Raw genomic sequence first — 26,519 nt, 5'->3', positions numbered from 1 at the left:
GTAATTTATTTTCCTTTGTGTAGGTACCCAGAAGTGGGATTGCTAGATCAAATGGAAATTCAACTTTTAGTTCTTTAAGAAAGCTCCATACTGTTTTCCATAGAGGTTGTACTAACTTACCTTCCCACCAACAATGTGTAAGTGTTCCCTTTCCTCTGCATCCTTGTCAATATCTGATATTTTTGAATTTTTAGTAATAGCCATTCTGACTGCTATAAGATGGTATCTCACTACGGTTTGAATTTGCATTTTTCTGATGATTGGTGAGGTTGAATTTTTTTTATATGCCTTTTGGCAATTTGTGTGTCTTCTAAAAAATGTGATTGTCCCTTGCTTACTTGTTTAGTGTGGTTTTCATAGTTTTTTTGCATTGTTGTTGAGATGTTTGAGTTCTTTGCTGATTCTAGATACTGGTCTTTTGCTGGAGGCACAGTTTGTGAATGTTTTCTCTCATTCTGAAGGTTGCTTGTTCACGCTGTTATTAATTTTGTTGTGTGGAAGCTTTTTGGTTTGAGTAATTCCTGTTTGTCTATTTTTGTTTTCGTTACATTTGCCTTTGAGGAAAATAGTTATGAATTATTTGCCAAGGACAATGTCCAAAGAGTTTTTCATAATTTTTTTCTAGTATTTTTATAGTTTCAGGTCTTACAGCTAAGTCATTAATCCATCTTGAGCTAATTTTTCTATATGGTGAGAAACAGGGATCCACATTCATTCATCTGCATATGGCAATCCAGTTTTCCTAGCACCATTTATTGAACAGGATGTTCTTTCCCCAGTGTGGTTTTGTTAACTTTGTCAAAGATCAGTTGGCTGTAGATATGCAGCTTCATTCCTCGATTCTCTATTCTGTTACATTGACCTATGTGTCTATTTTTATACCAGTGCCATCCTATTCTTAGTGCTATAGCCTTGTAGCATAACATGAATTCAGATAATGCAATGCCTCCAGCTTTGTCCTTTTTTCTTTTAATTATTTGTGGCTGTTTGGGCTCTTTCTTGGTTCCATGTGAATTTCAGGATGGTTTTTTCTAGCAGTGAAAAAAATGAGATTGACATTTTGATAGAAATTGCATTAAATCTATAAACTGCTTTGGGAAATATGGTCATTTTAATGATATTGATTCTTCAAATCCATGAGCATGGGATGTTCTTCCATTCGTTTGTGTCATTTGTGATTTCTTTCATCAGTGTTTTGTAGTTTTCCTCCTTGGTTAAATGTATTCCTAGTTTGTGTTTGTTTGTGTGTGTGTGTGTGTGTGTGTGTGTGTGTGTTGATTGTAAACAGGATTGATTTCTTGCTTTGGTTCTCAGCTTGACCATTATCCAATACTGTTTTAAACAGAAATGACAAGAGCAGGTATTCTGGTACAGATCTTAGAGGAAAGCATTTCAATTCTTCACTGTTTAGCATTTTGTTAGCTGTGAGTTTATTGTGTATGGTTTTTATTGTGCTGAGGCACACAAAGTCTTTTGTTTTGCATGTAGATTTTAAATTTATGAAAACAAGAATGGGACACTTAAAAGAAAGTTTTAAAGATGGGCCTAGTGGTTGGGGTTGAAAAGAGCACATCAAAAATACAAGAATCACAGATGTTAGTGGATGATTTAGGAGTAGAAAGGTAAAGATCCCCCAGGATTTGCAATTAGAAATTGTGGATTTTTCTGAAGCCAGGTTATTAGATGGATGGAAAATTTTGTCTGCTGTAAGTACGAACAAGTCATCCATCATGTCTTGGAGCAAAGAAGAGAAAACCAGTTACATCAATAAATATATCTAACTTGGTTTATAACACCATAATTCCTCCACCTACACCTCCAGCAGAAAGTTAAGAATTATCTTGCCACTTGCTTCTTCCTCAAAACCCATATCCAACCTATCCCCAAATGCTGATGAATTGAATCTACTCCTTATCTTTCACATGCCCATTTCTCTGTATCTCTACTGTATTTTCTTTTTTTTTTTTAATGCCAGATCCAACTACCTGTACCTACCGTATTTTCTGATCTAGGTAATTCGCCACTATTATTTCTTACCTGAACTACTACAAAGGATTCATAGCTGATTTTCTGAAGTCCATTCTCATGCTCCTCTACTCCATTCTCTCAAAATGAAAAGCTAGCCATATCATTCCTACCATCATCACCATTCTACTCACCACACATATGCACAGCCTCTGCACATACACACAAATATATGCATGTGTAAATACACACACACACACACACACACACACACACACACACACACACATCCCTATACCTTTTAGTAGCTTCCATTGCTGTTTGGATAAGTTTAAAATGCTTAATATAGCCTGAAGTGTGGGATTTTACGTCATATAACCTGTTTTCTTCTCCATTTTGTCTTCCTTTCTAAACACTCCATTCTTCTTACTTATCTTTGAATGTAGAATGTGCCTCGTGTCAACCATAAGGCTTTTGCTCATGCTGCTTCCACTGCCAAGAATGTTCTCACTCACCCAAATCATTTCACTTAGTGAAAATACTTATGAATGTTTCAGTTTTCAGCTCAAACATCATTTATTCAAATGGTGATTCCTTGACCTTGCCAAGTAGGCCAGAAACGTCACATTAAAGGCTCTTCAAGTATCAGGGACCACTACTTCCTGATTATTATCTCAGTTGCATTCTTTTATTTATGGGGTATTTGACCAATGTCTGCCTAATCTACTAAATAGAAAGCTCCATGAGGACAGATAACATGTCTATGTTTTATTACTATTATATGCTCCGCATTTCACACAACTTTGGTTCATGGTAGATACTCTAAGTATCTGTTAAATAAATGAAAATGGAGAAATATTTAGCGATTTGGGGATTGAGTACGTACTTATGGGGCTTCTAGGACCAATTTTGCCTAAATTAAAAAGGCTATTTTTTAAAAGTTTGAGACCTGGGAGATAGAAAGTAGAAGCAGAATCAAGAGTGAACAGAGAAAACAAGAACAGGAAATAGATATTAGAAGAGAAGAGATACTATTATACCTTCATATATTAGTTTCTTCCATGTTATCCAAAACACAGTTACAGAAAAAATGGGAGTTACAAAGCTGCCATGTTGTTTACAGTTTTGGTGTAATCAAGAAAAGAAAAAAAGTTGGGGAAGGAAAATTGCAACAAAGTTTTCCATTCATTTAATAGAGAGTTAGACATTTTATAAATAAGAAAAGAAAGCTGCATGTTCTTTTCTGATGAGTAATGAACAGACAGTAAGGTTAATGGAATTTGCAACCTATCTATGAGGACTTTCAAAGCTGAACAGACCAAGTAGCAACAAATAGGGAGAAAAGGCCAAAAACTCAAGCAATCAACCCTAGAAAAAATAAGTAACAAATAACGTGAGGAAAGAGTCAAAGATGTTTAAGACATATGAAAGGGAGTGAAATTGTAATTCATGCTTTAAATTACTTTCTCCTTAAACATAACTTTTTTTATAGAGGACATATATTCATTAAGCATAATGATACTTGCACTGGTTTTTGGTAAGAGAACAAAAAGTTAGCTATAAAATGAAATTGTCAATAAGATCTCTACAATATAATTAATGTAAGAGAGACTTCATGGTGGTATAAAATCTGTGATTATCAATAAGCACCACCTCATGTTTGTCTGGGGGGTTGTAATAGCTCTTAGAGAATATGGCTTCCCCAATGATGGTGACAAAAGCCACAGAGACTTCAGTCTTCAACCAATACTCCTCAGTTGTAAAATGCCATAATTTTAATAAACTTATTTTCCTTGACTTACCTTATCTCCTTTTCTAGTCAGGCAAATCCACAGGCCTCCTTCCTGACAGGGCTCACCTATCCCAACTGGAAACCTTAAACTGATTGCACCCTAAAAGACCAACTCTACCTCAACAGAAGTGTGTGAAAATTTTTCTCTGAGGTAGAAGTACCTTAATTTTAAAGTCTTTGTGAAAGTGGTGCCTCTGATGCCTTTGTTTAATTTGTTTTATTCCTTATCTTCTCAGTTGTCTTATTTTAAACTCTGCTGCCTCTACTCTCAGCTGCTGAGTGCTTACTAGTTTTCTGGTCCAATATTGCTTCTTAGCTGATATGCAGTCTCCTTTACTCCCAAGTCTTGTGGCTTCTAATGCATGATTCAGTCTTGTCCACCAGTTTTTCAATATTCTAGGCTAGTTGTATTTCATAATAGACCTTTTTTTTTTGGCTGTTGATATTCATTTATTAGCAATCTTGGTTTCCCACCTTGTCTCTACTCTACCCTGATGACCTCTGTTTTTCTGCTGTGACATTACACTATCTGAACTCTTTATGAAATTATGGACTAAGACCATACCCTCTCCTCAACCTCACCTCTGTCTCTATCTCCCTTTATGACATTTTTAGTTCATCCTTATGCTATAGTCAACAAATGTATAGGGAATTCTGCTATATTTCTCAAATTCACTGTGATGTGAACAAATATTTGAGGGTGATTTTTTTTTAAACTTAAAAAAAATATTTCTGAGGCTTATTTCTCGAATAGAACAAATGATGAGAACAATAAAAACCAAAATAAGTTAAAAATTACAAAGCTGTTTTTCCTGTAGCAATTACCAGGCTGGAGTACAGTTGTGTGATCTCCGTTCACTGCAAGCTCCAAATCCCAGGCTCAAGTGATTCTCCCACCTCACCCCCCAAGTAGCTGGAACCACAGGCACACACCACCACATTTGTTTTTTTTTGTTTTGTTTTGTTTTGTTTTTGTTTTTGTTTTTTTTTTGTATTTTTAGCCATGTTGCCCAGGCTGGTCTCAAACTCCTTAGCTCAAGCAATCTGCCACATTGGCCCCCGCAAAGTACTGGGATACAGGCATGAGCCACCTTGCCTGGCCTACATATGATGTTTTTAACTGCCAGATAATGGTTGGCCTACATGAAGACAACAATATTTCCTGACCCAGAACTGATAATTCAGCTAGATTTAAATGGTGTCGCTTTCTACTAAAAAATTCTAATTTTTAAAATAAGCAAAAATGTTTGTATCATTAGCCAACATTAATACCTATAACTGAAAAACTCATAGAGAAGCAGCTGTAGGCAAAATATGAGCATTTGTATGAATGTCTCTTACAGATCTCCTGTAGTTTATATAGTTATGTAAGCACCCATGTCTATGCAAATGGCTGAGAATTAGAATCAAATAAAAAGTTGGGCAACATAATATAGTATAAAGCAAATATTTCTTTTTGATTAGAGATAGTTTTTCTCATAAACAAATTGATAATTTATTTTAAAGAACTTCGAAAGTGGTAATACTATGAGGAAAATAAAATAGGATAAATTCAATGTATATGGCTAACATCAGATTTTAGTCACTTTTGCAGAATCTTATACCATGCAGCCATTTCTCATGTTTCTTCATGGAACTATGTTATTTCACAATGCAGTGATTTCCAAACCTATAAAAGTGATGTCTTAGGGGCTCATCACACTGAGACCAACCTAGTCTATCCCATACTTATCCAGTCAAATCATAGGCCTGGAGTTCCAACTCTCTAGTCCAAACCTACATGTGTCCATGATGATTACAGCATAACTAAACATCACATTCAGGACAATGTGGCACTTCTCTACATACATATCTCATAATGGCTGAAGTCAAAATGAAGGAGAAGAATCAAGAACCTGCAGATGATGTCTCAGAGGCACATAACTAATCAGTAACAAAAAGTGAACGGAACTCAGCAGTGACCTTTACCTTAGATTCCCCATGAGATGCCAGGGAGGCTACTGTGGCTTCAGTGTATTGTATTTTACAACTGCTGGGGTTCCCACATTCCTTTCCCTAATCTTTTGGATTTCTTATACTCCCGAACTCCTGAGTTTCAATTCTTGGAAATAAGGGAAATATGACTTCTCAGCTGTTTTGGCTTTAAAAAAAATGTCTTCATATTGTCTCCTCCGCAGACACCTACGGGGGTCTGATCCAAGCAGGGCTGTGGCCATTGCTCCCTGGACAATGCATCGCATATGAGACAGAGGGTGTGTTAACCCAGCTGCTGGAGGACGACTTTATTTCCCAGGGTAAATTCTAGCACATCTAGGGTACTGTGGTCCTCACACTTGGTTTGGATTGTCTTTCTGATGACAGACGTCTGCTTTCTGGCAAGGGTAAGAGTAATAATCTGTGGTTAATGTCTAATGAAAAAATGTTGGCATGTTGAAATAGAAACAAGGCTCTCTTTTCTTTGTTTAAATAAACATACAGTTTTGTGCAAATTAAGTCTGAACATAGAACAGATCGTAAGGGAATTATCAAAGTATTGCTTTGGGTGATATTTGGAGTAATAATCTTTTAAGATCAATTTTAAGGTTTACCACTTTTAAACCTTTTATTCTTGCTTAGCTAAATCATCATGAAAGCAGGACTTCATATGTCTCCCTGATGACAAAACTAATGTTCGGACTGTTTGAGCTGAACAGTCTAGTATTTACAAATTCTATGCGTAGAATTGAACAATACGATTAAACATAGGAAGGGGACTGTGAGGTGGCAAGATATAACAGATGATAACAGTGGTATTGCCATCTTTGTTCAAGTCCTTACTCTGCCTGTGAAGCTACAGCAGTCTTCCCTCTGATTATAGTATCATTTTGGAACTTTCTATCCAAAGAAATCATTACTGAATGATTGTACATTAAATAGATGTGCACGCTTTAGCAATCATAGCTACAATGAAGGCTTTCAAACCACTAACAATTGGAATCCAAGAAGGGCTAGGGAAACAACATCTTTGTAGCCTCTTGGAACTGTTAGGTAAAGAAATCAAATTCATTGACAATGATTCAAACTCTAGGTCACTACAGAGTCAAATGGGAGTATGCACTGGGTTTCTACCTTTAAACCCTTTTGCATATAGTCTTCTTCCTTCCTCATGAAAAGTTTGGTTGACTGATAATATATAACCAGCTCATGAATTAGAATGTCATTTGAAATAGAATTAGAGAGGGGATTTCCGTTTGGATAATTTCAGCTGAAAAGGTATAAATTCCATCAGAAGGAATAATAATTGTATGCAAAAGGGTGTAATCAGGAGTAGCCAGAGCAGTTTGATTAGAGACTTTTATACAGCTAAATCACAGTTGGGAATATTGCACAAAGCACCAGACAGGGGTCAGTAACAAAGGCACTAAAGCTGTGGGACTTGCTAGTTGGCTACTTTAGGCTAAGGCAGATGAGGCAATTTTCTGAACCTTAATTCCTGTCTTATATATAAGGGAGATGAATTGGAAAATCTTTAGGATTCTTCTCAGCCACATAATTCTGTGCTTCACTATGCCCCATCGTCAACTCAAGAAAAATAAGTAAACTGCTTCAGGTTTTATGATGGTAGGAAAAAGAAAATCATTCCAAGAGGATTACATGACTAGTATTGAGAGGTCCTGTGGAGCATGCTGCATCTTGTCTTCTTTATTGCCATATGAAACATAAAATAGGAAGGCAGGGTCTCTTACCACATATCTCACTTCACTTACAACTCCCAGGCAACTATTTGCCTTTTTCTTTTCTTTTTTTTTTCAGACAGAGTCTTGCTCTGTTGCAAGGCTGGAGTGCAGTGGCACAATCTTGGCTCGCTGCAATCTCTGCCTCCTGGTTTCAAGTGATTCTTCCGCCTCAGCCTCCTTAGTGGCTGGGACCACAGGCCCGTGCCACCATGCTTAGCTAATTTTTATATTTTTAGTAGAGATCGTGTTTCATCATATTGGCCAGGATGGTCTCAAACTCCTGACCTTGTGATCCGCCCACCTTGGCCTCCCAAAGTGCTGGGATTACAGGCATGAGCAACTGTGCCTGGCCAACTATTTTTCTTTTGATAGCTGATGGAGGGTCTAAGAATTAAAGGTACTGCTGGCCAAAGAAGGCAGCCCAAAGACTACAATGTCAGGAACTCAGAGTAAAACTCCTAGGAAAGATTGGTTTGATATTTAAAGGTGAATCAGAAAGACATACACTGGTCCAATTCATGTTTGAGAATGAGCGAGCACTTATTCTTACTCAAATGTTTGCTACTATTTACATGTACCAGAAACAATGTCAGAGAAGCCTAAATTAAGGTCTACCTTCTCATTGCTGTGTGACAACGCAGGCCAAGGAAGGCCATATCTCGTCATTATTTCAACAGAAATAATAGGATCTTTTTGACACCTATTGTTGCCAATAATTTCTAAAACACAACAACCGCAACACAAAGGCCTAGTCAAGTTCTATTCAGTACTAGCCTGGGTAAGAAGGATGGAAATAAAAAAATTTAATATAATTTTAGTAGGCTAAAAGAGGGTGAGCACTCAATGTGGTAGGACCACGCAGGAATCAGGAAAAGGGGAAGATCTCGAAGAAGTGTCATTTGGGCTGGATTTTACAGAATTGGTTATAATTCAATTACATTTATTAAGTAACTTGCTGTTACAGAAAATGGATTTATATAAATTGCATGTAGACAACTTTAAATCTGAATAGCAAGAGACCAGAGAAGTACCTTTAGTCCCAGGAGACAGAACCTAAAGAGTGGATTCAGGTTTGCTTGTGCTTTCATATATTTAGAGAAAAGAAATAGAAGTATAAAACACTTTAGAGCTTACATAATCCTGCGCTTAATTTTTAGTTAATTATATGGATACTTAACACTGATATTGAAATACCTACTTATTAGGAACTGTTCTAGACAACTCCCATTTATTCAGGCTTATTTTAAATCAAAGTGCAGATCTGGAAGCCACTGACCAGATCTCTGACCTGGGAAACTCGAGGGGCTCCATTATGTGAAAAACGGAATAAAAACTCAACCAGCTTCAGAGGGTTGTTGGGAGGGAAAGGAAGAAGAGTCGTATTTTATTTTTCATGCCACAATACAACTTCAACTCTTTGGAATGAGCACAACCAAAACTGAATGATATTTTCACCTTTTCTTGAGCATCAGGCTTATTTTGACACCATTAACTAAAATGGAAGTGCAGGCTCGCTCTAGTACCAAAGACCAAGGTTTCTATGTTAGCCACTTTAAGTACAAGATGTCTGCTTAACTAATCATAACTTTTTTGAGCAACTGCTGCTTAGATTCTCATTCATCAAAGTAAAATATACCAAAAAGTGAGCAACATTAGTTAGGATCAGCATTAGTAAAAACAAGAATCACGTAAGTAAAAGACTGCCTTAATGCAGGCTAAGGAAATATTAAAGTGTTTCTTAAACATTAAAGTATTAAAGTTTTTTTAAAAAAAGCAACGTGTTTTCTTTAACCAGTCTATCATTGATTGGCATGCAGGTTGATTCCAAGTCTTTGCTATTGTAAATAGGGCTGCAATAAACACGTATGTGCAAGTGTCTTTATAGTAAATGATTTATAATCCTTTGGGTATAAACTGGGTAATGGGATTGCTGGGTCAAATGGTATTCCTGGTTTAGATTCTTGAGGAATCACCACACTGTCTTTCACAATATACACTATGGAACACTATGCAGCTATAAAAAGCAATGAGTTTGCAGGGACATGGAGGAAGCTGGAAGCCATTATTCTAAGCAAACTGACACAGGAACAGAAAACCAAACACCACATGTTCTCACTCATAAGTGGGAGTTGAACAATGGACAGAGGGAGGGGAACATCACACACCTGGGCCTGTTGGGGAGTGGAGGCAGGTGGGGTGAGAGCATTAGGACAAATACCTAATGAATGCGGGGCTTAAAACCTAGACGACAGGTTGATCGGTGCAGCAAACCACATGGCACATGTATATCTATGTAACAAACCTGCAGGTTCTGCACATGTATCCCAGAACTTAAAGTAAAAATTTTTTAAAAAGAGCATCATAAATACGCATTTGTTTATTTCTTTAGTTGTTTTTGTTTTAACAACACTCTTTAAGGGTAGTTTAAAAATAGCAGTAGCCTGCTATTTTTAATGTTAACATTAACAGAATATCAAAGTTGGAAGGAGATTTAGAGATCATTTAGTTCAAATTCCATATGTTAGAGATGGAAACTTATGCTTCAGGAGAGTAAGTAGATCAGGTGTCCCCAAACTGCGGCCCGCTGAGGCCATTTGTCCGGCCCCCTGCCGCACTTCAGGAAGGGGCACCTCTTTCATTGGTGGTCAGCGAGAGGAGCATAGTATGTGGAGGCCCTCCAATGGTCTCAGGGACAGTGAACTGGCCCCCTGTGTAAAAAGTTTGGGGATGCCTGAAGTAGACTGATCAAGGTGACACAGATGGCTGATGGAAAAAATACATGAGACTACTTTTAAGCACTTAGCAAGCTGAGGCATTTTAAGATTTGATACGAACCTTTGTTTTGCAGGAATACACAATGCAATTTCCCAAGGTCAGCTTGAGACTCTATAAATTTCATAAATAAATATGTAACTTATATGTTGTAGAGTACAGATTATGGCCTTCCCTCTTCATAAATTTCATGATTTTAGTCACTTATTTTGTGTATGTGTGTGTGTGTATATGTATATATACACATATATATGCTTGTAAATATATTTGTGTATATATCAGTGTTAGATCTATACAATGTTGATTACACAAAGGTAAATTACTTAGGTACAGAGACAGCATTTTTCACTTATTAAATATTTGTGAGAAAATATTTGAGGTAAAGGAGAAGAAAATCAGGTATTTAGAGATGAATGTGTACTCAACAAGAAAGTTTCTCTGGCAGATAAATATTTTCGCCATGGAACCAATAGCATGTCTAATTCATGAAGCACACATTGATTAGGCTCTGACCATGCATGCAGCTCTGGGCTTGGCACATAGTAAGTTTTCAACAAATGAAATGCAAGATCACATAGCAATGGGGAAGGGGGACTAGAATGACTCTTCAGTCCCCCAACACTGAGTATAAATTCTCCATCACACCAATTGGCGAGTGTTCAAGACTTTGGAACTTAGGGAGGTAAAGGGAGAAACAATGGGAACAGGAGGCAGAGAAGGGGTAAAAGGAACCAGAGGAAAAGGCAAATTTTGCCCGAATGTGTTTGTGCCCACTTGAGAAAGTCAGTCACGGAGAAGCATTTTTTTAAATGCACTAATATTCTGCCTTCCCTTTATTTAAAATATGGAACATTCATGTGTCCTCAGGCAGAGCAATCATTTAAAATATGTTGGAACAAAAATGATTAAATTAGCTTTATTCTTCAATTATATAATTTACAAGAGAATATCATTCAAAAGAAAATTTCTAAACTTGGCTGACAGGAAGAATTGGTTTCAGTTTTAGAGATTATAACTAATAAGTGAAGTGGAAATGTTCCTAAATTTTCTTCAGCCAAGATATCATGGTTTTTGGAACATGCATTTTCCAATAGTTTTTAGAAATCTTAATGATATTTCTGACTGCAAAGTTTTAGCATCTGGCATTCTCATTCAGCCAAAGGCTGTGCAAAACTTTATATGGCTAAATAATGCTCTAGAAAGGATACACCTAAGACACTTAATGACTGAGCAAATTCAGATGTGCTCATATAGCAAAATTCTACTCCAAAAAAATAAACTCAGGTGGGACTAGGGCAATATTTTAAAAATAACTGTCATATTTGTGGCAAGGGATAAATATTGAATTGTATTATGCTCTAACAAAGCAATCAATAGATCTAAATTCTCCATAGCTGTTTTTATCTATGTAAGTAAAAAATATCTTGATTCCAAGATACTGAGACTGTGAAATGAGTGGAAGGACAACCTTGAGATGGGAAAAGAATACTAACTCAGCCCCCATTCCAAGTGTCCTTTAAGGAATCCTTCTCCTTTTAATCACATTACTCATCTTAACATGCTATTATCTAATCATGTGACTCATAAAAGTCATGATTTGATATCATGATATTTTGCCCATACTGAGTAATTCTGAGTTTTGGTTCTGTTATCATATGTTATACTTACCGATCTTCTGGGCAACCTGTTGTGAGTGTAACAGAGAATATACTTGAAAAATATTTGACTAGCCTCTCCTTTCTTGCTGTTACATAAAAGTGGTTTTCTCCTTAAGTCACAAATCTATTCTGCGCGTTAAATATTTACAAAGTACTTTAAAATTCTTGCTGAATGCTAAAACAAAGACAGCAAACTATGTTCATTTGAATAACAAGAAATGTCTACCCTCCCAAATTAAAGGCCTCTGAGTGTAATTTAAATCAATTTGATGACTGGAGAAAAAAAAAAAAAAAAAAGCTGGGCACCTACTGAGTACAAGGCCCTGTGCCAGAGGTGGAGATAAAAGTAAACTTTCCAGGACTAGAAAATCTGTCAGAAATTACTACATTTCATACTATTTAATTCACACCATTTCCTTCTGGACTTAAAAGCTAAACTTTGAGATGCAAAATACTCACCTTTTTAGCATTAAGTTTTTACAGTGCTCCTTAACATCCAACATTATAACTAGTTACATAAAGATGTAGTGTTTTCTATATATTAACATATTATTTCACATTTTGTTCATTAGGCTTTGAAAGTATTTAGAATGAAGGTTCCATTTATTGCATCCAAAAATAAAAATAGCATCAAAGTCTTTTTGCAACTCCCCAAACACAGTTAGTGAATAATGATCATATGCTAAAAAATGTAAAATGCAATTTGTGCTGTGCCCCATTTACTACAAAATCACTACGAACAATGCATTTTGTACACCATATTGCTCCAGGGAAACTGGATCGGCATCAGGAATGAATAAAGAACACTGCATTTGAAATCAGCTAATTCTGCTTCAGCACTTTAAAAAACTATTTGTTATGATATTACTTCCTGTCAAGCACATAATGTGATATTTTCCTCAATAAAACTAAACAGTTGTTATAATTTCAGCTTCCCTCATTTTCCACTTTTTAAGCACTAAATATTTAAACAATGCAGACCTCGAAGTCTCTAGCCAGTCATCTGATCCATGCATCTCCTTGCCTAAGGTATAGTAACTATCCATATGGGGGCCTGTTATGTCACACTGATATACTTAGTGGCAGCTGTCAAGGTCCTTACCTGCCCACAGGCCAGGCCCATTCCTCTTTCTCCCATGCCATGTGGACATGATAAATTTAACTCCAGGGCATCTGCTCCAGAATCCTTTAAATAAGAAAGGAAAATGAAAGAAAATGCAAAGCTTTATTTATATACTAATAGACTTTCACCACTGATAACAAAAGTCCTATCTGTCAAGTGTTAACTATTCTGTTTTCTGCATCACAGCTCTCTTGTGAGGCATATTCTAACTCTCTCAAATTAAGGTTTATATAACAACCAACACCATCACAAGAATCACACAACCAATATTTACTGAGTGCTTATAAGGGGCCACTCACTGCTTTACATGCTTTATATTTGTTACCTCTAATTCTCATAATCTTTGTATTATTATAATACCAATTTTATAGGCACATGAACTGAAGCACAGGGAGGTTAAATGACAAGCTTGGTTATTAGGTGACACAGTAGAGATTGTAACTGAGATTGGTTTGACATCATATTTATTCTTTCCTAAACAGCTTCTATTTTTTATGGACACAAATCTTACTAATTATGGATAATTGATAGTGGGAGTGGCAGTAGGCATACAAAGACAAATGTAGTAGGCTAGCTAGAATGAACAAGCAAAATTTAAAATATTTTTAACTGAAAACCAACATTATTATATTTAAAACAGTCCATCTAAGAAATTGGAATTACTGATAGCTTTGTCTTAATTACTTAATAAAAATCCTTCCTATTTTAATCATTAATTCCTTAGTATACAAATGGATCTTGTAAAAATAAACAACATAATTCATTCTAAGTATTCTTAGAACACTTTGAGAATCTTAGAATTCGTGAGAAGTCTTCTGTGAAGAACTTAAAGGATAAACAAAACACTTTTAAAAGTTATTATAGTGGCAGGGTGCAGTGTGGCCCACACTTGTAATCCCAGCACTTTGGGAGGCCGAGACAGGCAGACTGCCTGAGCTCAGGAGTTGGAGACCAGCCTGGGCAACACAGTGAAACCCAATCACTATTAAAATACAAAAGATTAGCCAGGCGTGGCAGTGTATGCCTCTAATCCCAGCTACCTGGGAGGCTGAGGCAGGAGAATTGCTTGAACCTGGGAGAGAGAGGTGGCAAGTAACTGGGAGACAGAAAAGTCTGTCTCCAAAAAGTCTGTCTGGGAGACAGAAAAGTCTGTCTCCAAAAAAGTTAGTATCGTAATTTTAGGTATGGAGGAAGAAACTAACTGATTCAAGTTTTATATTCTTTTAATAACTTTTTCAAATAACTTCTATGATTTTTCCAGTGCCACAGTTTATTTTTCAGTAAGGCCAACTAGAAGCTTGAATTGGTTACAACAGTATTTTAACAGGTTTATCACATGAAAAGGCTTAAAAAACAGTTCACTACTTTCTAAGTACACCAGACCTTTCTTTAGGCCAATAGTTGTTCGTTTTTCTCTTTCCTTCCTAATTGTTTAAGATTTTAGCCTATTTTTTTCCTTCCTTATAAATTTTAAGTAGGACTTCAACAGACTTACAAACTCCAGTTAGCTATTTCTTGGTTTTGATTTTCTTGCCTATCTTTATTCATTGGGGAGTCTGGTTCTTCTTCTGCACATTTGTTAAAGTCCATTTGATCACTGAGCCTGTTTTTTTAACATGGTTTCACTATGGTTTTGCCTTCCTAATCCAATTTTAAAAGGCTTCATGTTATTTGAGAATTGCTGAAAACCATGCAATTCTTTCCTTGATGGTTTGGTAGTGAGCATGTATGAGCATGGCCTGCTGAACCCTGAGTTCTAATCCTAGCCTGTAGCTAAGGAATTGGGAATGATTTGGACAAGTCAGTCAATCTTCTTTGTCTCCAGTTGCTCAAGTGTCAACTGTGGATAATATGACCTGTCTCAAAACTACGCCATGCAGTAATTACGAGCTTAATGAAAGGATTGTACAGTGCAAATATATACAATATAACATGTTTCTTATTTCCCAGTTAGTTCAAATATTTCCTTTAGACTTCTCTATTTAACTGAAATGCAGCAATTAATAGCAAATCAATTCAACCTCATTTTGGATTAGATAAGCTTTGCATGTTAATTGTATACATATTTACATTATGCATATTTCATTTGAAACTTACACCTAGCTACCATATTAGATAATAATAGCTAACATTAATTGACCATTTACAATATGCCAGATACTTTACTATGTCCTTTGTATGTTTTATCTTAATTTATCCTCACAGAAACTCTAAGAAGTAGGACAAATCATTATTCCTCCTTTACAATTGATACAACTGAGACATAAAGAGTTCAAGTGATGTATCCAACATCCCACAGCTTCTAGTTAATAATAGGGTCTTAAACCCAAGCATTTTGAGTTCAGAGCATGCGTTTGTACTCACTATTATAATTTACTACAAATCACTTATTTTATGGCTGGAGTTGTCATAATGTGTCAGGAAAAACATAACAGCTCGATATCTTTACAGCTTCTAAGTTTGAAGTAAAAGTTAAAATATTTTAAAATCACCTGTCCAATATAAAGTTTTTTCAATGACTAATTATTACAATTTCCCCAATATTATATATATATATATATATACACACACACACAAAAATACCTACTCACCAAACACACCTGGAAAGGCCTTTGAAATGTGCATCTAAGCCTCAAAAACAGACAATGCTATTCAAGGTGACACCAAGAGAACAGGAACATTCATGTGGCCTCTGCTTGAACATTCCTGTCTCAGGATGCACACTACCTTAAAAGGCAGTTAATTCCATTTCCAAGCAACTCTAACCATTCAAAAAGCCTTAATTGCTGAATTAGCATGAAATGTTAAATTAACTGAAATTGGGCATGCATTCTGATTCTTGTTAGTCACAAGTTTTTAGTTTAGCCGCTTACCCAGAGTTTATTCTACCTCACCTAAATGGTTATAAAATGAAATATCCTAGTGATGGCAGTGGCATAGGAAAAACACTATTTTTAATTTCCTACATTATCTATTTATCATCCATCTATATGACGTACAGTATATATATATATATACTCTCTCTCTCTCTATATATATATATATACTATATATATATATATATATATATATATATATATATATATACTATATATATATATATATAAATGTTGTGGGCTCTGAGCCAAACCATGGGTTTGAATCCCACTTTTAATGTATCCTAGCTGTGTGCATTTGAACATATTATTTCACTTTTGGCCTTAGCTTCCCCACTCTGCCAAAAAACAAGAAAAATATCAAGTCAGTGGTAAGTTAGAACTCCAAAAAAAAGTTAAAAATTAGAAGTAAAAATGTAAAAAAAAATTATACTAAGTCATAGAGTTGTGGTTATAAGGTATAAATAAATTTGATATTTGCACAGAAGAGTTCTAGGGAGATGTATTTTTAAATGTTTCCAAGGCTAATACAGGAAATGAGAAGTACCAAAAAAGAAAGTTTATTTTTTACAGTTTTAAGTAAACTGAAAAGAAAAATAAGAGCTTTAACATATATGAAAGTTTGAGGAAAAGTGATGAAAATTAAATTTGATGAAAGTAAATGACTTCTGGAAGGTGGTAAATACTATAAAGGTATATACTATCTATCTAAATACTTTATCTACCTATCACTTATCTATCTGTCCATCTAAATGCTTACCTATCCATCCAACTAGACCTCTGCCTTGATATGAAAATGATTTTAGATAACTCACCTGGTCCTACATTGCCTAAACCTCAGGAGAAAAAGGAAAAGTAAACTATCCTGAAAAATTCTTGGAATATGGCAGTTGTATACTTTTTAGAATTCTCTGAATCTCTTTATAAAAACACCCAGAGAAACTAAGGTGACAAAACCACAAACCCTGTGCAACATATAGAGCAAAATCAGGTACAAAGCGCTCTTCCTTTCTCTTCCCCTTCTTTCCTTACTTCTTCCTTTCTTTCCTTTAGCTTCCTCATCAATACAGCTCTAGTCATTGGTCAGGGCAGAGCAAGTCAGGTGATCCTGAGCATTTGAGGAGGAGTCATGAGGGCTCAGTGTGCGTTGTCATAGCCTACGCAGAGCAGAGCCAGAAGGACATCTACATGGTCAGTGGCATGGTGTGGTGTATCATGGCCCAAGTGGGAAGGGAAGATTTCCAAGGGTGATAGGGCTGGCAAAGGACATCAGAGCTGAAGTAGGGTGAGGACAGTATACTGTAGCAGGACATGAAAGCCACAGTTACTGGATTCCCTCTAAATTTCTTCTGTTAAATGAATACGTGGGGTCAGATGACTTTCTAAGTAGCAATGCTATCGTCTAGTCTCAACTATCCAAAACTGGAGTTAAAAGTTCTCTGGGCTCTTAAACCAACCTGATACAGACCTGAGACAGGTAAAACACTCTACTGGCTTGGGATCCACTGGTCATAAAATCACTTACTATTTCTCATCTCCAGCTGCATGTCTTTTTCCTGTGATTCCATTCTGTCCTGTTTACTGTCCCTGTTCAAAGACTTAAATCCAAGTGGTCCTACATATTTCTGTAATGTGCCTCTGTTTTTTTTTTTTTTTTTTTTTTAAATCTCAACCTATTTGAGACTGTTAACTCTCACAGCTATTTAATTCAGAACATATTGCTGCCCAGATTCAGGTAAAAAATGATAAGAACCTGGCTTGTTAGTGTTTTATTTTTGCCATGCTAGGAACAGTACGGTCACTTGGTTTTAGTGCTTGTGCCTTTCCACTGGAGCTTCACTGTCTCTTCCTACTGAAAGTGGTCAGAACCTTGGCAATCCCTCACAGGTACCTGCTTAAAATCTTCATCACTGGATTTTAATCAATTCAAGTTCATGGGTGCCAAATAAAATACAATTCTTCCCATTTATTGTGTAATAGCTTCCTTTTTGTTTGCCACATGGCAATACTCGAACTGCATACTTCTTTTTTACTTCATTCAACAAATATCTGCTGGTAGACAAAGCCTTGTGATTGGAATTGAGGGTTAAGTAGTGAACTAGACAGGGGTCTCAACCCCCATGGAACTTGCTTTCTAACAAGAGGAACAGAGGAACTATTAGTAATGGCTAATCACACAACTGTTAATCACCATTTTATTATATACTACAGAGGAAAAGCACAGACAGAGGTAGATCCAGATTTTGGGGAGCCTGATGCTTAAATAATTTGGAAAACCCTCTCTAAGGAAAAAAAAATTAATTAAAAATTGTAAACACAGAGTTAGGTATAGGGACTTGGAAGTAGCCTATGCAGGTAAATGCCCTGAAGCTTAAGCTTCATTAACTATCTGGTCAACTGGCCTCTGAAGATGGGGAGGTTTAACTTACAGACCCAGAAGCTCAGGGCTGAGGAAGAGAGAATATTCCAGGCCAAGGGAACAGCAAATGCTCTGAGTTGGGAACGTGTTGGAGGAGGAAAAGAAGGCAGTGGGATCTGGAATGCTGAGAACAGACCCACAGGGACACTGAGGAGAGGCAGGCAGAGGCGAGACCAAGTAGCACTTAATGGTCAAGTTAAGGGTTCTGAAATCAGGAAAAACAAAAAGAATTTGGATTGGTTGAGGGCGAGAAGATTAGTGGAGCTACTGTAGATAACTTGGATTAGAATGGTAATGATGGATATTGGGCCCCAGCCAATTATAAGCTTCCTCAAACTTGATGGCCCTTCTTGTCACCCAGGCTTTTGCCACTGGTTCAAAGGGGAGCCCCAGTCCCTGTTGCGATCTTCACATCTTCTATAGTAATCGTCTGCTCTCGCACACTCCCTGCAGATCAGAGCTGGGCTGTGTTACAACCTCCACTGAGCCTGTCATAGTGAGAGCTCCAGGAGCACCAGTGCCCAGGCCTGATCAGGAAGCTATGGCCTTTGCCTACAATTCTGAGTTTATATGAAGCATCACACCTCATGTTATAAAATCTGGCTTCCCTAGCAGCTTCCCTGAAGGGGCAGGGCATACAACTGAAAAGTGCAGAGGCAAGTAAAACCCTATGGAGTGAATTGGGACCAGCGAGAGGAGACTGAAGAAGCCAGTAGACTCATTCCTTTCACTTCCTTTCCTAGAAAGTGATGAGAGAATGGGTGAGTCTATCGCCTTGTGGGATGATGTGCTATTCCCTTCCCATATGACTGAGCAGTTGGCTTCCTTTCCTTGTGAAGTCGTGGCCAGCTCTGGAATGCACCATATTGCACTTGTTTTCCCTTCTCTCCATCTCATTTTTCTGTTCTTCCTCAGTCTTACTTCTATGAGACTGTATACTTCAATAAAGCTTTTTCACAGTAACTTTGACTCAGGCTGTATTTTCAAGGTTAATTACAAATTAAGAAATAAATGGATTCAAGATCTACTACTGTATTAAAGATCTATTTACAAGCAAATATTGTGGACCTTCAGTAATGGCTTATATCTGATTGCTCCCTATATTCACCTTTGTTTTGGCTGGCCAGGGACTTTATATATAGTAGGTGTTTCACAAATCTTTTTTTGTATAGAATTGGAGTAGGCTACTGTGGTTCCAGAAGAGCAAGAGAGCCTGTGATCAAATACCTGGACCAAGAAAACTAAGCAGATTCTAACAATGCTACTGATTTGACACTAAGCAGTACAAACTTCTTTCTGGTGCTCAAAGCACTGAAAAATTTAAACCAGGCTGAAGTATATACAAGATGATGTGAAACACATGTGCATTCTAAAGTTCTACTGTTCTATATGTATCATTTCTGTTTCATATAAAGTAGTAAAAAGCTGACAGCAGGTTTCCTCAACTCTTTACCGTGTAATTCAATAATTAATCTGCCATAAAAGGGTTTTATAAACTTAAGGTATAGTACACACCATCACATCACATTATTAGCCAAACTTAAAGCTGCTGGCACACAAGAGTGCTGGTGTGGTGTCCCTGATTTCTTACATCTGTATATCACCACCCACAAAAGAAACGTACATGTTAGGTGGAATAGTCACTTTGACTTGAATATGTTTTTGTTTGTTTTAATGTGGGTTTTTCCATTGTAAGAAAATCATGCTGTTTTTAAGCATGTGTTCACAAAATCAAAACCAAATACCGATTCTACAAAACATTATTGGGTGCATACCATATGAACTGTGATGAAATCATGCTGCTTAATGCTACCCTCCTAGAAGCTGTGAAGGCCTGGGGGATACTTCCTTCATGTGATATCTCCTGGGCTAGTCCTGATCTAAGATTACGGTGAATATTTTTATTTTTTAATTGACATTATCAGACCTTCTTGTCATGTACACTGCTCTCCTATGGAGAGATTCTGCAGATTGCTTTGATTAAACAAAAGGCATGCCTTTTCCTCCCTTCTTTCTTTTTTCCTTTCTTCCTTTCTTTTTATTTATGTTTGCTACAGAATAATTAGAAGGTGTTATTAAATAAAACTAAAATTAAAGAAAAATATGAGATGTGAAAAATATCTTTAGATTAGCTAGTCTGTTTATACTTAAAGGGTTTTGACTTATAAAAAGTAATCTTGTCTATTTAACAATTCTTATCTAATATTGAAAAATTAATTTTGAAAAGTATTTTGTTCTTACAGAAAGGCATAGAAGCAAGTGGCATGATAAAGCCATTCATCATAGTCAGCTTAAAATTGGCAAAGCTCATGCCAAGCATGGGCTCTGTGGAAGATTTCATGGTCAATTAGGTAAATACATGTATCAAATGAACCCAGCATGGAAGATCACAAGGCCAATTACTGATCATGTTTAATTTCACCCCTCTAAGTCCCAGAAGTAATTTTTCCTCTCCCAGTTTAAAAATATCCAAATAAAATGTATAATCAACATTTTTGAACACTATAGACAGCTTTACAATATTTTATAATGTAGCATCAATTAGTTCATCAATATTGTTAGATTTAGTCTTCTGTATTACTGAGGGGTTTTCAAGAAACCCCAGTCAAGACTCTATAGACTATTTTCCATGACAGCATGAGGGACATAAGTGTATAATTTTAAGTATGTGTTTTTTTATCTGAAATACAAATTTGAGGCACATGGTTACTTCTTTGCATTTGTGCAGGATTCAATTTATATTATGGAAAACCTGCTGACTAGTGTTCCATTCAGGAGCGTTCTGTCCTGCTATTTTATGCATGTCTGTATTCAAACTAGAATAGTATTAAATGAACCTTTTATACTTTAAATATTCAAGAGTTTTATATTCAAAATTTCTTCTCTTACTGTCAAACTAGTTTGCCTAAAGGCAAGGTAAGATCAAGTTAGACTCTCAAAGGTAGAATTAAATTTTATCATGGCATCCATCATAATATACAGTTTGCTTAACATGCAAATAAAGAGTGTATGGATTCAGAGAATAAAGGATTTTTAGGCAGTGTGTGAAATCCAAGGGACCGCTTTTATAGAATAAATTCCTTTTAAATTTACATTTCCATCATTTTAATGAAAACACAGGGTAAACAAATTATAACAGAAATGTTTTAAGTTACATTTTCAATTCAATTTTACTTCTACTATATTATTTTTCATGGCAGCTCTTTATTTAAAAACTATTAAAAATAGGAGAGAAGAAATAAAATAAATATATACTAAAGTAATCATTACCTCAGACATTTTGGAAAGTTCCATCCAGTCATTTTTATTGTAACTGCACATGATGCTAGCAATCACAATCTTTAAAAAGAAAAAGAAAAGAATAAAAGTTTAAGTAGTTATGGTGTTGTATGCAAAGATATATTAATATATAATAAATGCATAATGGTAAACTATATTATAAAATTAATTGTCAAACTATCAAAAAATAAATCATTAGAAAACAGCAGGGTATGAGAGCAAAACACTGGATGACATTTGGGGCTTTGGACTTACATTAGGAGACTTTCTCATTTACTATCTGTGAACACTTGGGCAAGTTACTTAACTTTTCTGATCTCAGTATTCTCTTTTTTAAAATGGTGATGGTAATACTGACTTTGCCATCCTCGGAAAGTAGCAGTGTAAATACATGCATGTATGTGAAGGGATTGTCTAATTTATACAATGCCATTAAAATGTTGTTTATAATTACTGGTATAGGGAAAGGTTTTAAGGGATGGAAAAGAAAAAAAAAATCAGTGTCTCCTTTAAACACAACTCATTATAGTATACATAATAATACCTTAAATATTCATAGTGTATTACAGTTTAAATTTTATTATATATTGATTGTTTAACTATAGTATTACAGAAATCCTATAATAGAGACTGTATAGAGTAGTAATTACTCGTGTCTGCTCTGAAACTAGGATGTCCAGGTTAGAACCCTGACTGTGTCACTTACATGTGGCCCTGGGCAAGGTATTTAGTTTCATGATTGGTAAAATTTGAATAATAGTGCCACTTGCTTAGAAAAGTAATAAGAGAAATTGCTAAGACTTATTTAGCTCTCACAACGTGCTTGGTACTGTTTCAAGGATTTTTACTTTAATAACTTATTTAATCATTCCCAATATTATTCTCCCCACTTTACAGATAAAGACTCTGAGGCAATGAGACCTGACAGTCACATAGCTGATGAGGAACAGAGCCAGAACCCAGAGCCAGGCAGTGTGACCCACTGAGAGTCTGTACTTTTAACCACTAGGTTTTGCTAGCCCAAAGCAAATACTGGATACATGTCAGTAATTATTTCCTATCATTACCATTTAAAGACTATGAGATTGAGGCTGGGTGCAGTGGCTCACACCTGTAATCCCAGCACTTTGGGAGGCCGAAGCAGGAAGACTGCTTCAGCCCATGAATTCATGACCAACCTGAGACATATAACAAGACCTTGTCACTACAAAAAAAAAAAAAAAAAAAAATTGAAAAATCAGCTGGGTGTGGTGGCCCACGCCTGTAGTCGCAGCCTCTCAGGAAGCTGAGATGGGAGGATCACTTGAGTTCAGGTGCTCAAGATTACAAGGAGCTATGATCATGTTATTGCACTCCAGCCTGGGCAACAGAGACAGATTCTATCTCTAAAAAAATAAAGACTAAGAGATTGAGACACAAAGAGTTTGTGCCAAGATTAAAGTTGCAGAGACTAGTGGTAAGAGTCCTCTAAAAGCCATTGTGCTCTCACCACACAGAGCTTTTTTTTATGCTGAGAAAAAAACCAAAAATATGCTGTAAAAGTCAGATAAATGTTTTCATCAAGAGGATAGAAAGTTGCGACCATATTGGAGAGAGTTCTAAAAAGCAGGGAGAGAAGCCTGTCTTTAAAGTTGGTTTTTTTCTTTCCGGATAGACTAAAAAAACCATGAAAGCTGGGGCTAATGTGCATTACTCATCATTTATCTACAGTAACTAGCATGGTATTTGGCATGTATCAAAGACTGAAAGAATAAATGAATGAGGTCACCAGGGATTTAGGAGCAAGGGGTTGCATTATCAGCTTACCCTTTTAAGAAGATTAAGTAGAAATGAAAATCATAAGCTAGAGAAGGGAAAAATAAACAATTGAAAACTGCTGGCGAATTATTATATGAGTAAGAGTGAAGAGTGAATAGGACTGATGAAGGTATCTGTCTTGGTGATGAAAAAATAATCAGATATAAAAATACACAGGACTAGTCAACTAGAGAAGCAATTAAAAAGAAGGAAGCAAAAGATCTGAGAGTCTGAATTGAAGCCACTGAGAAATTTGCAGAACATTAGTCACATAAGGGTTGAACAACATTCAGAAATATGGAAGCCAGGAGAAACAGGAATTTTGAATAGACTCCTTAGAGAGAGGAACAAAGAGAAGAAAGTAAAAGTAGATGATAGATACAGGAGGAAAATTAAGCATGCCAAATTATTGTTCATTGAATTTAGGATTCAACTTTTTTTATCTAGTGAAACTACAGCTTTTCAAAATTGGGAAGAAAAATGTAAGAATGTTTGTTCCATGGCCTTTTCTCTAGGGGCTAAAAGAAGTGTAAACTCATACTCCAAGCTTCATTTGCAAGCAGAAAGGGTCATCATGTAATTATGTAGCTTCAGTTAGAGATAATTTCTGCCTTTTCCAAGTGATATAAGAGCTCACGAATGCTATTCCCTATTCTCCAGTTAGAAAAAAGATCGGGGAGAAATATCAAAGGGGACACCAGATATTCCGGGACTAGACCTCTTGGTGTAGGCATCCCCTGCATTAAAAACAAAACAAAACAAAACAAAAAACAAAACCCCAGATATTAAGGACCTTATTTGAAAGGAAAAATCAACTGAAGAAAAAATCAACTGGGATGACACCTGGGGGCAGGTGAAAGAATTCTATTGTCTTCAGTGGCCTCAAGGCAGAGGTCAAGTAAAAACCAAACAAACAGTCGGTTAATCTAAGGATTTAGGGAATGGGCAGAGCCCTGAGGCTTGTTGTTAGAACTTCAAGGGGAGAGACTGATACAAAGATATAGACTGAAGAAGAAAAAGAAAAAGATTTTAGCCATTAGATACTAGTTACCCTGTAGTGAAACTGATAAGCAATAGGCATAGGTTTTTAGAAAATTTTATATCTTAAAACAAAACAAAACAGTAACAACAACCACCACAAAAAACCCCACCTCCTAGCATGACAAAACAATCCCCCAATCCACATTTCCATGCAAATATGCAGTGGGGGCTCAATCAGCTCAGTCACAGCAGCACTTACATCCCCTCTCCAACTCCCCTCTCAGGGTTCCATGGAGGACAAGAAAGACCTTTCTGGTGGGCTGGATCGAGCCAGGCAGATGGGTTGACCAAATAAATCCACACCAGGGAAGCAAGGTTTACCAGCCTTGACGGCAGGATATGATATATGTTCTCAACTAGGGACTAATGCTATTTCTCTCTTCTGCATGGCAATTTTAATTTTAACAGAGCTATTTTTGCTTCAAATTTATATTGACTGTGGCAGGGTTAGTTAAAATAATTGTTCGCCCTGTAGGTTGCTGAGAATCATGAGGTGCAGTATGATTGGGCTTGATGAAGAGAAATAAATACCATCCAGAGAATTGCTCAGGACATTGAGAGAATCATGACATCACATGCTGGTGGGGCAGCCTCTGACTGGGGAGGGCTGACCACAGAGAAGCGATATATTATGGTAAGCAGAGGTAGGTTTCCATTTTATTCTCTGAGCAGCCAAACACTATCCTCTTCTCCTTTCCCTAGCCACTGACAGCAGACTCTATCTTCTTGCCCCGAAAGATGAGAAAGCATCCCCACCCACACTCATCACAGGAAATGGGTACTCTGCTCCTAACAAAATCCTTCACTGGAACTGGGAAAGTAAATGCTCTTTTTTTTCTTGTTGGTCGCTAAACTGGAATGAAGTGTGTTCAGAGCTGCTGGTGATCACTGACTCCGCACTTTCCTACCCAAAGCTTACTACAGTGGGAAAAAACAAAGCAGAGACGGAGGAAAGTAGACAAACACATGAGATGGAGAAATACCTATTTTGCAGCCACTTTTAAGGCCGGGTGTCTCACTAGCATATCTGCACATTTAAACTAATAAATACCACATTTTGGCCTAAGGAAATTCTATTTACATTCTGGTTTTATGATTTAAGAGTCTTGACAATTACCACATGCAAAACTAAAACTGTCATTTTTGAAGAAACTTTTCAAGCAAAATTTTAAATCAAGTAAATTTCAGGAAAATAACATACTTTATACATTATTTAAAAAATGTTCAATTGTCTTAGCATTCTAAATATCCTTATCTAAAATCAGAGAATGGCTTGTGAAAATATGTGGTGGCATTCTACCTCTGAGAAATAAAGATGACAAAAAAATAATTTTACTTTTTATCGAAAGAGATAGCAATTTTTCAAAGAGTCGGGCTAAAAGACATTAACACTAAAAGGATACTGGACATAATTTAATCTTTATTCAATGATTAGAAAGCCCTTCAGTGTTTTGATTAAAAACAATCAAGCAGAAGGGAGTTTTTTTTTCTTATAAAAAAACAGAATGATGGATATTTTATATTGTGAAACATCATGCAATGTTATTAGAAATAAATACCCAATGAAATATATTTTTAAATCAAAGCAACCTTTTTCTATATCAATATTTCACTTAATTTATGCCATTTCTAATGCTCATTTTTATGGTTCATATTTTAAAACATATGAGCTATGTGAAACCCAAATGCTACGTAGTATTTCAAGTTTGTCTTCCTCCATCCTACATTTTATGTTACATAGTGTAGTGGGAGATTCAATGTAACTTAATTGATTAATAAGCAAATTGAGCATCTACTATAAGAGGAATTAAATGACACACAAAAAGCAGCCTGAGACATTGACTTAGAGTCTTTGTGCATTCAAACTCTAACCATTATTTCTTGGGCACCCACTATATGCCAATAGCTGTTCTAACTCAGAAGTGATGAACAAGACAGAAAAAGTCCCTGCCCTCTTGAAGCTTACATTTTAGGGAGGAAAATGTCATAACAAGTAAAAAAACAAAACAAAACAAAAAAACCATTAATTGGACTATTTCCAGTTCCAATTGTTAGACCTATTTATAAGATTATTGTTAGGA

General features: G+C 36.2%; 1 protein-coding gene across 1 annotated transcript in view; it reads right to left on the bottom strand.

The window, feature by feature from the left end:
• Positions 1–26,519, bottom strand: part of DPYD (dihydropyrimidine dehydrogenase) — an 856,217-nt gene that overhangs the window by 263,409 nt on the left and 566,289 nt on the right. Inside the window, exons 15-16 of the mRNA XM_039460876.2 lie at positions 21,592–21,660; positions 13,006–13,089 (exon numbers count right to left, since the gene is read on the bottom strand). Of these exons, the coding sequence (XP_039316810.1) occupies positions 13,006–13,089; positions 21,592–21,660 (153 nt within the window). The remainder of the gene's footprint in view (positions 1–13,005; positions 13,090–21,591; positions 21,661–26,519) is intronic.

The sequence above is a fragment of the Saimiri boliviensis genome, chromosome 11 (assembly GCF_048565385.1).
Source record: "Saimiri boliviensis isolate mSaiBol1 chromosome 11, mSaiBol1.pri, whole genome shotgun sequence".
Lineage (NCBI taxonomy): Eukaryota > Metazoa > Chordata > Mammalia > Primates > Cebidae > Saimiri > Saimiri boliviensis.
This window is presented reverse-complemented; position numbering and strand designations above follow the sequence as displayed.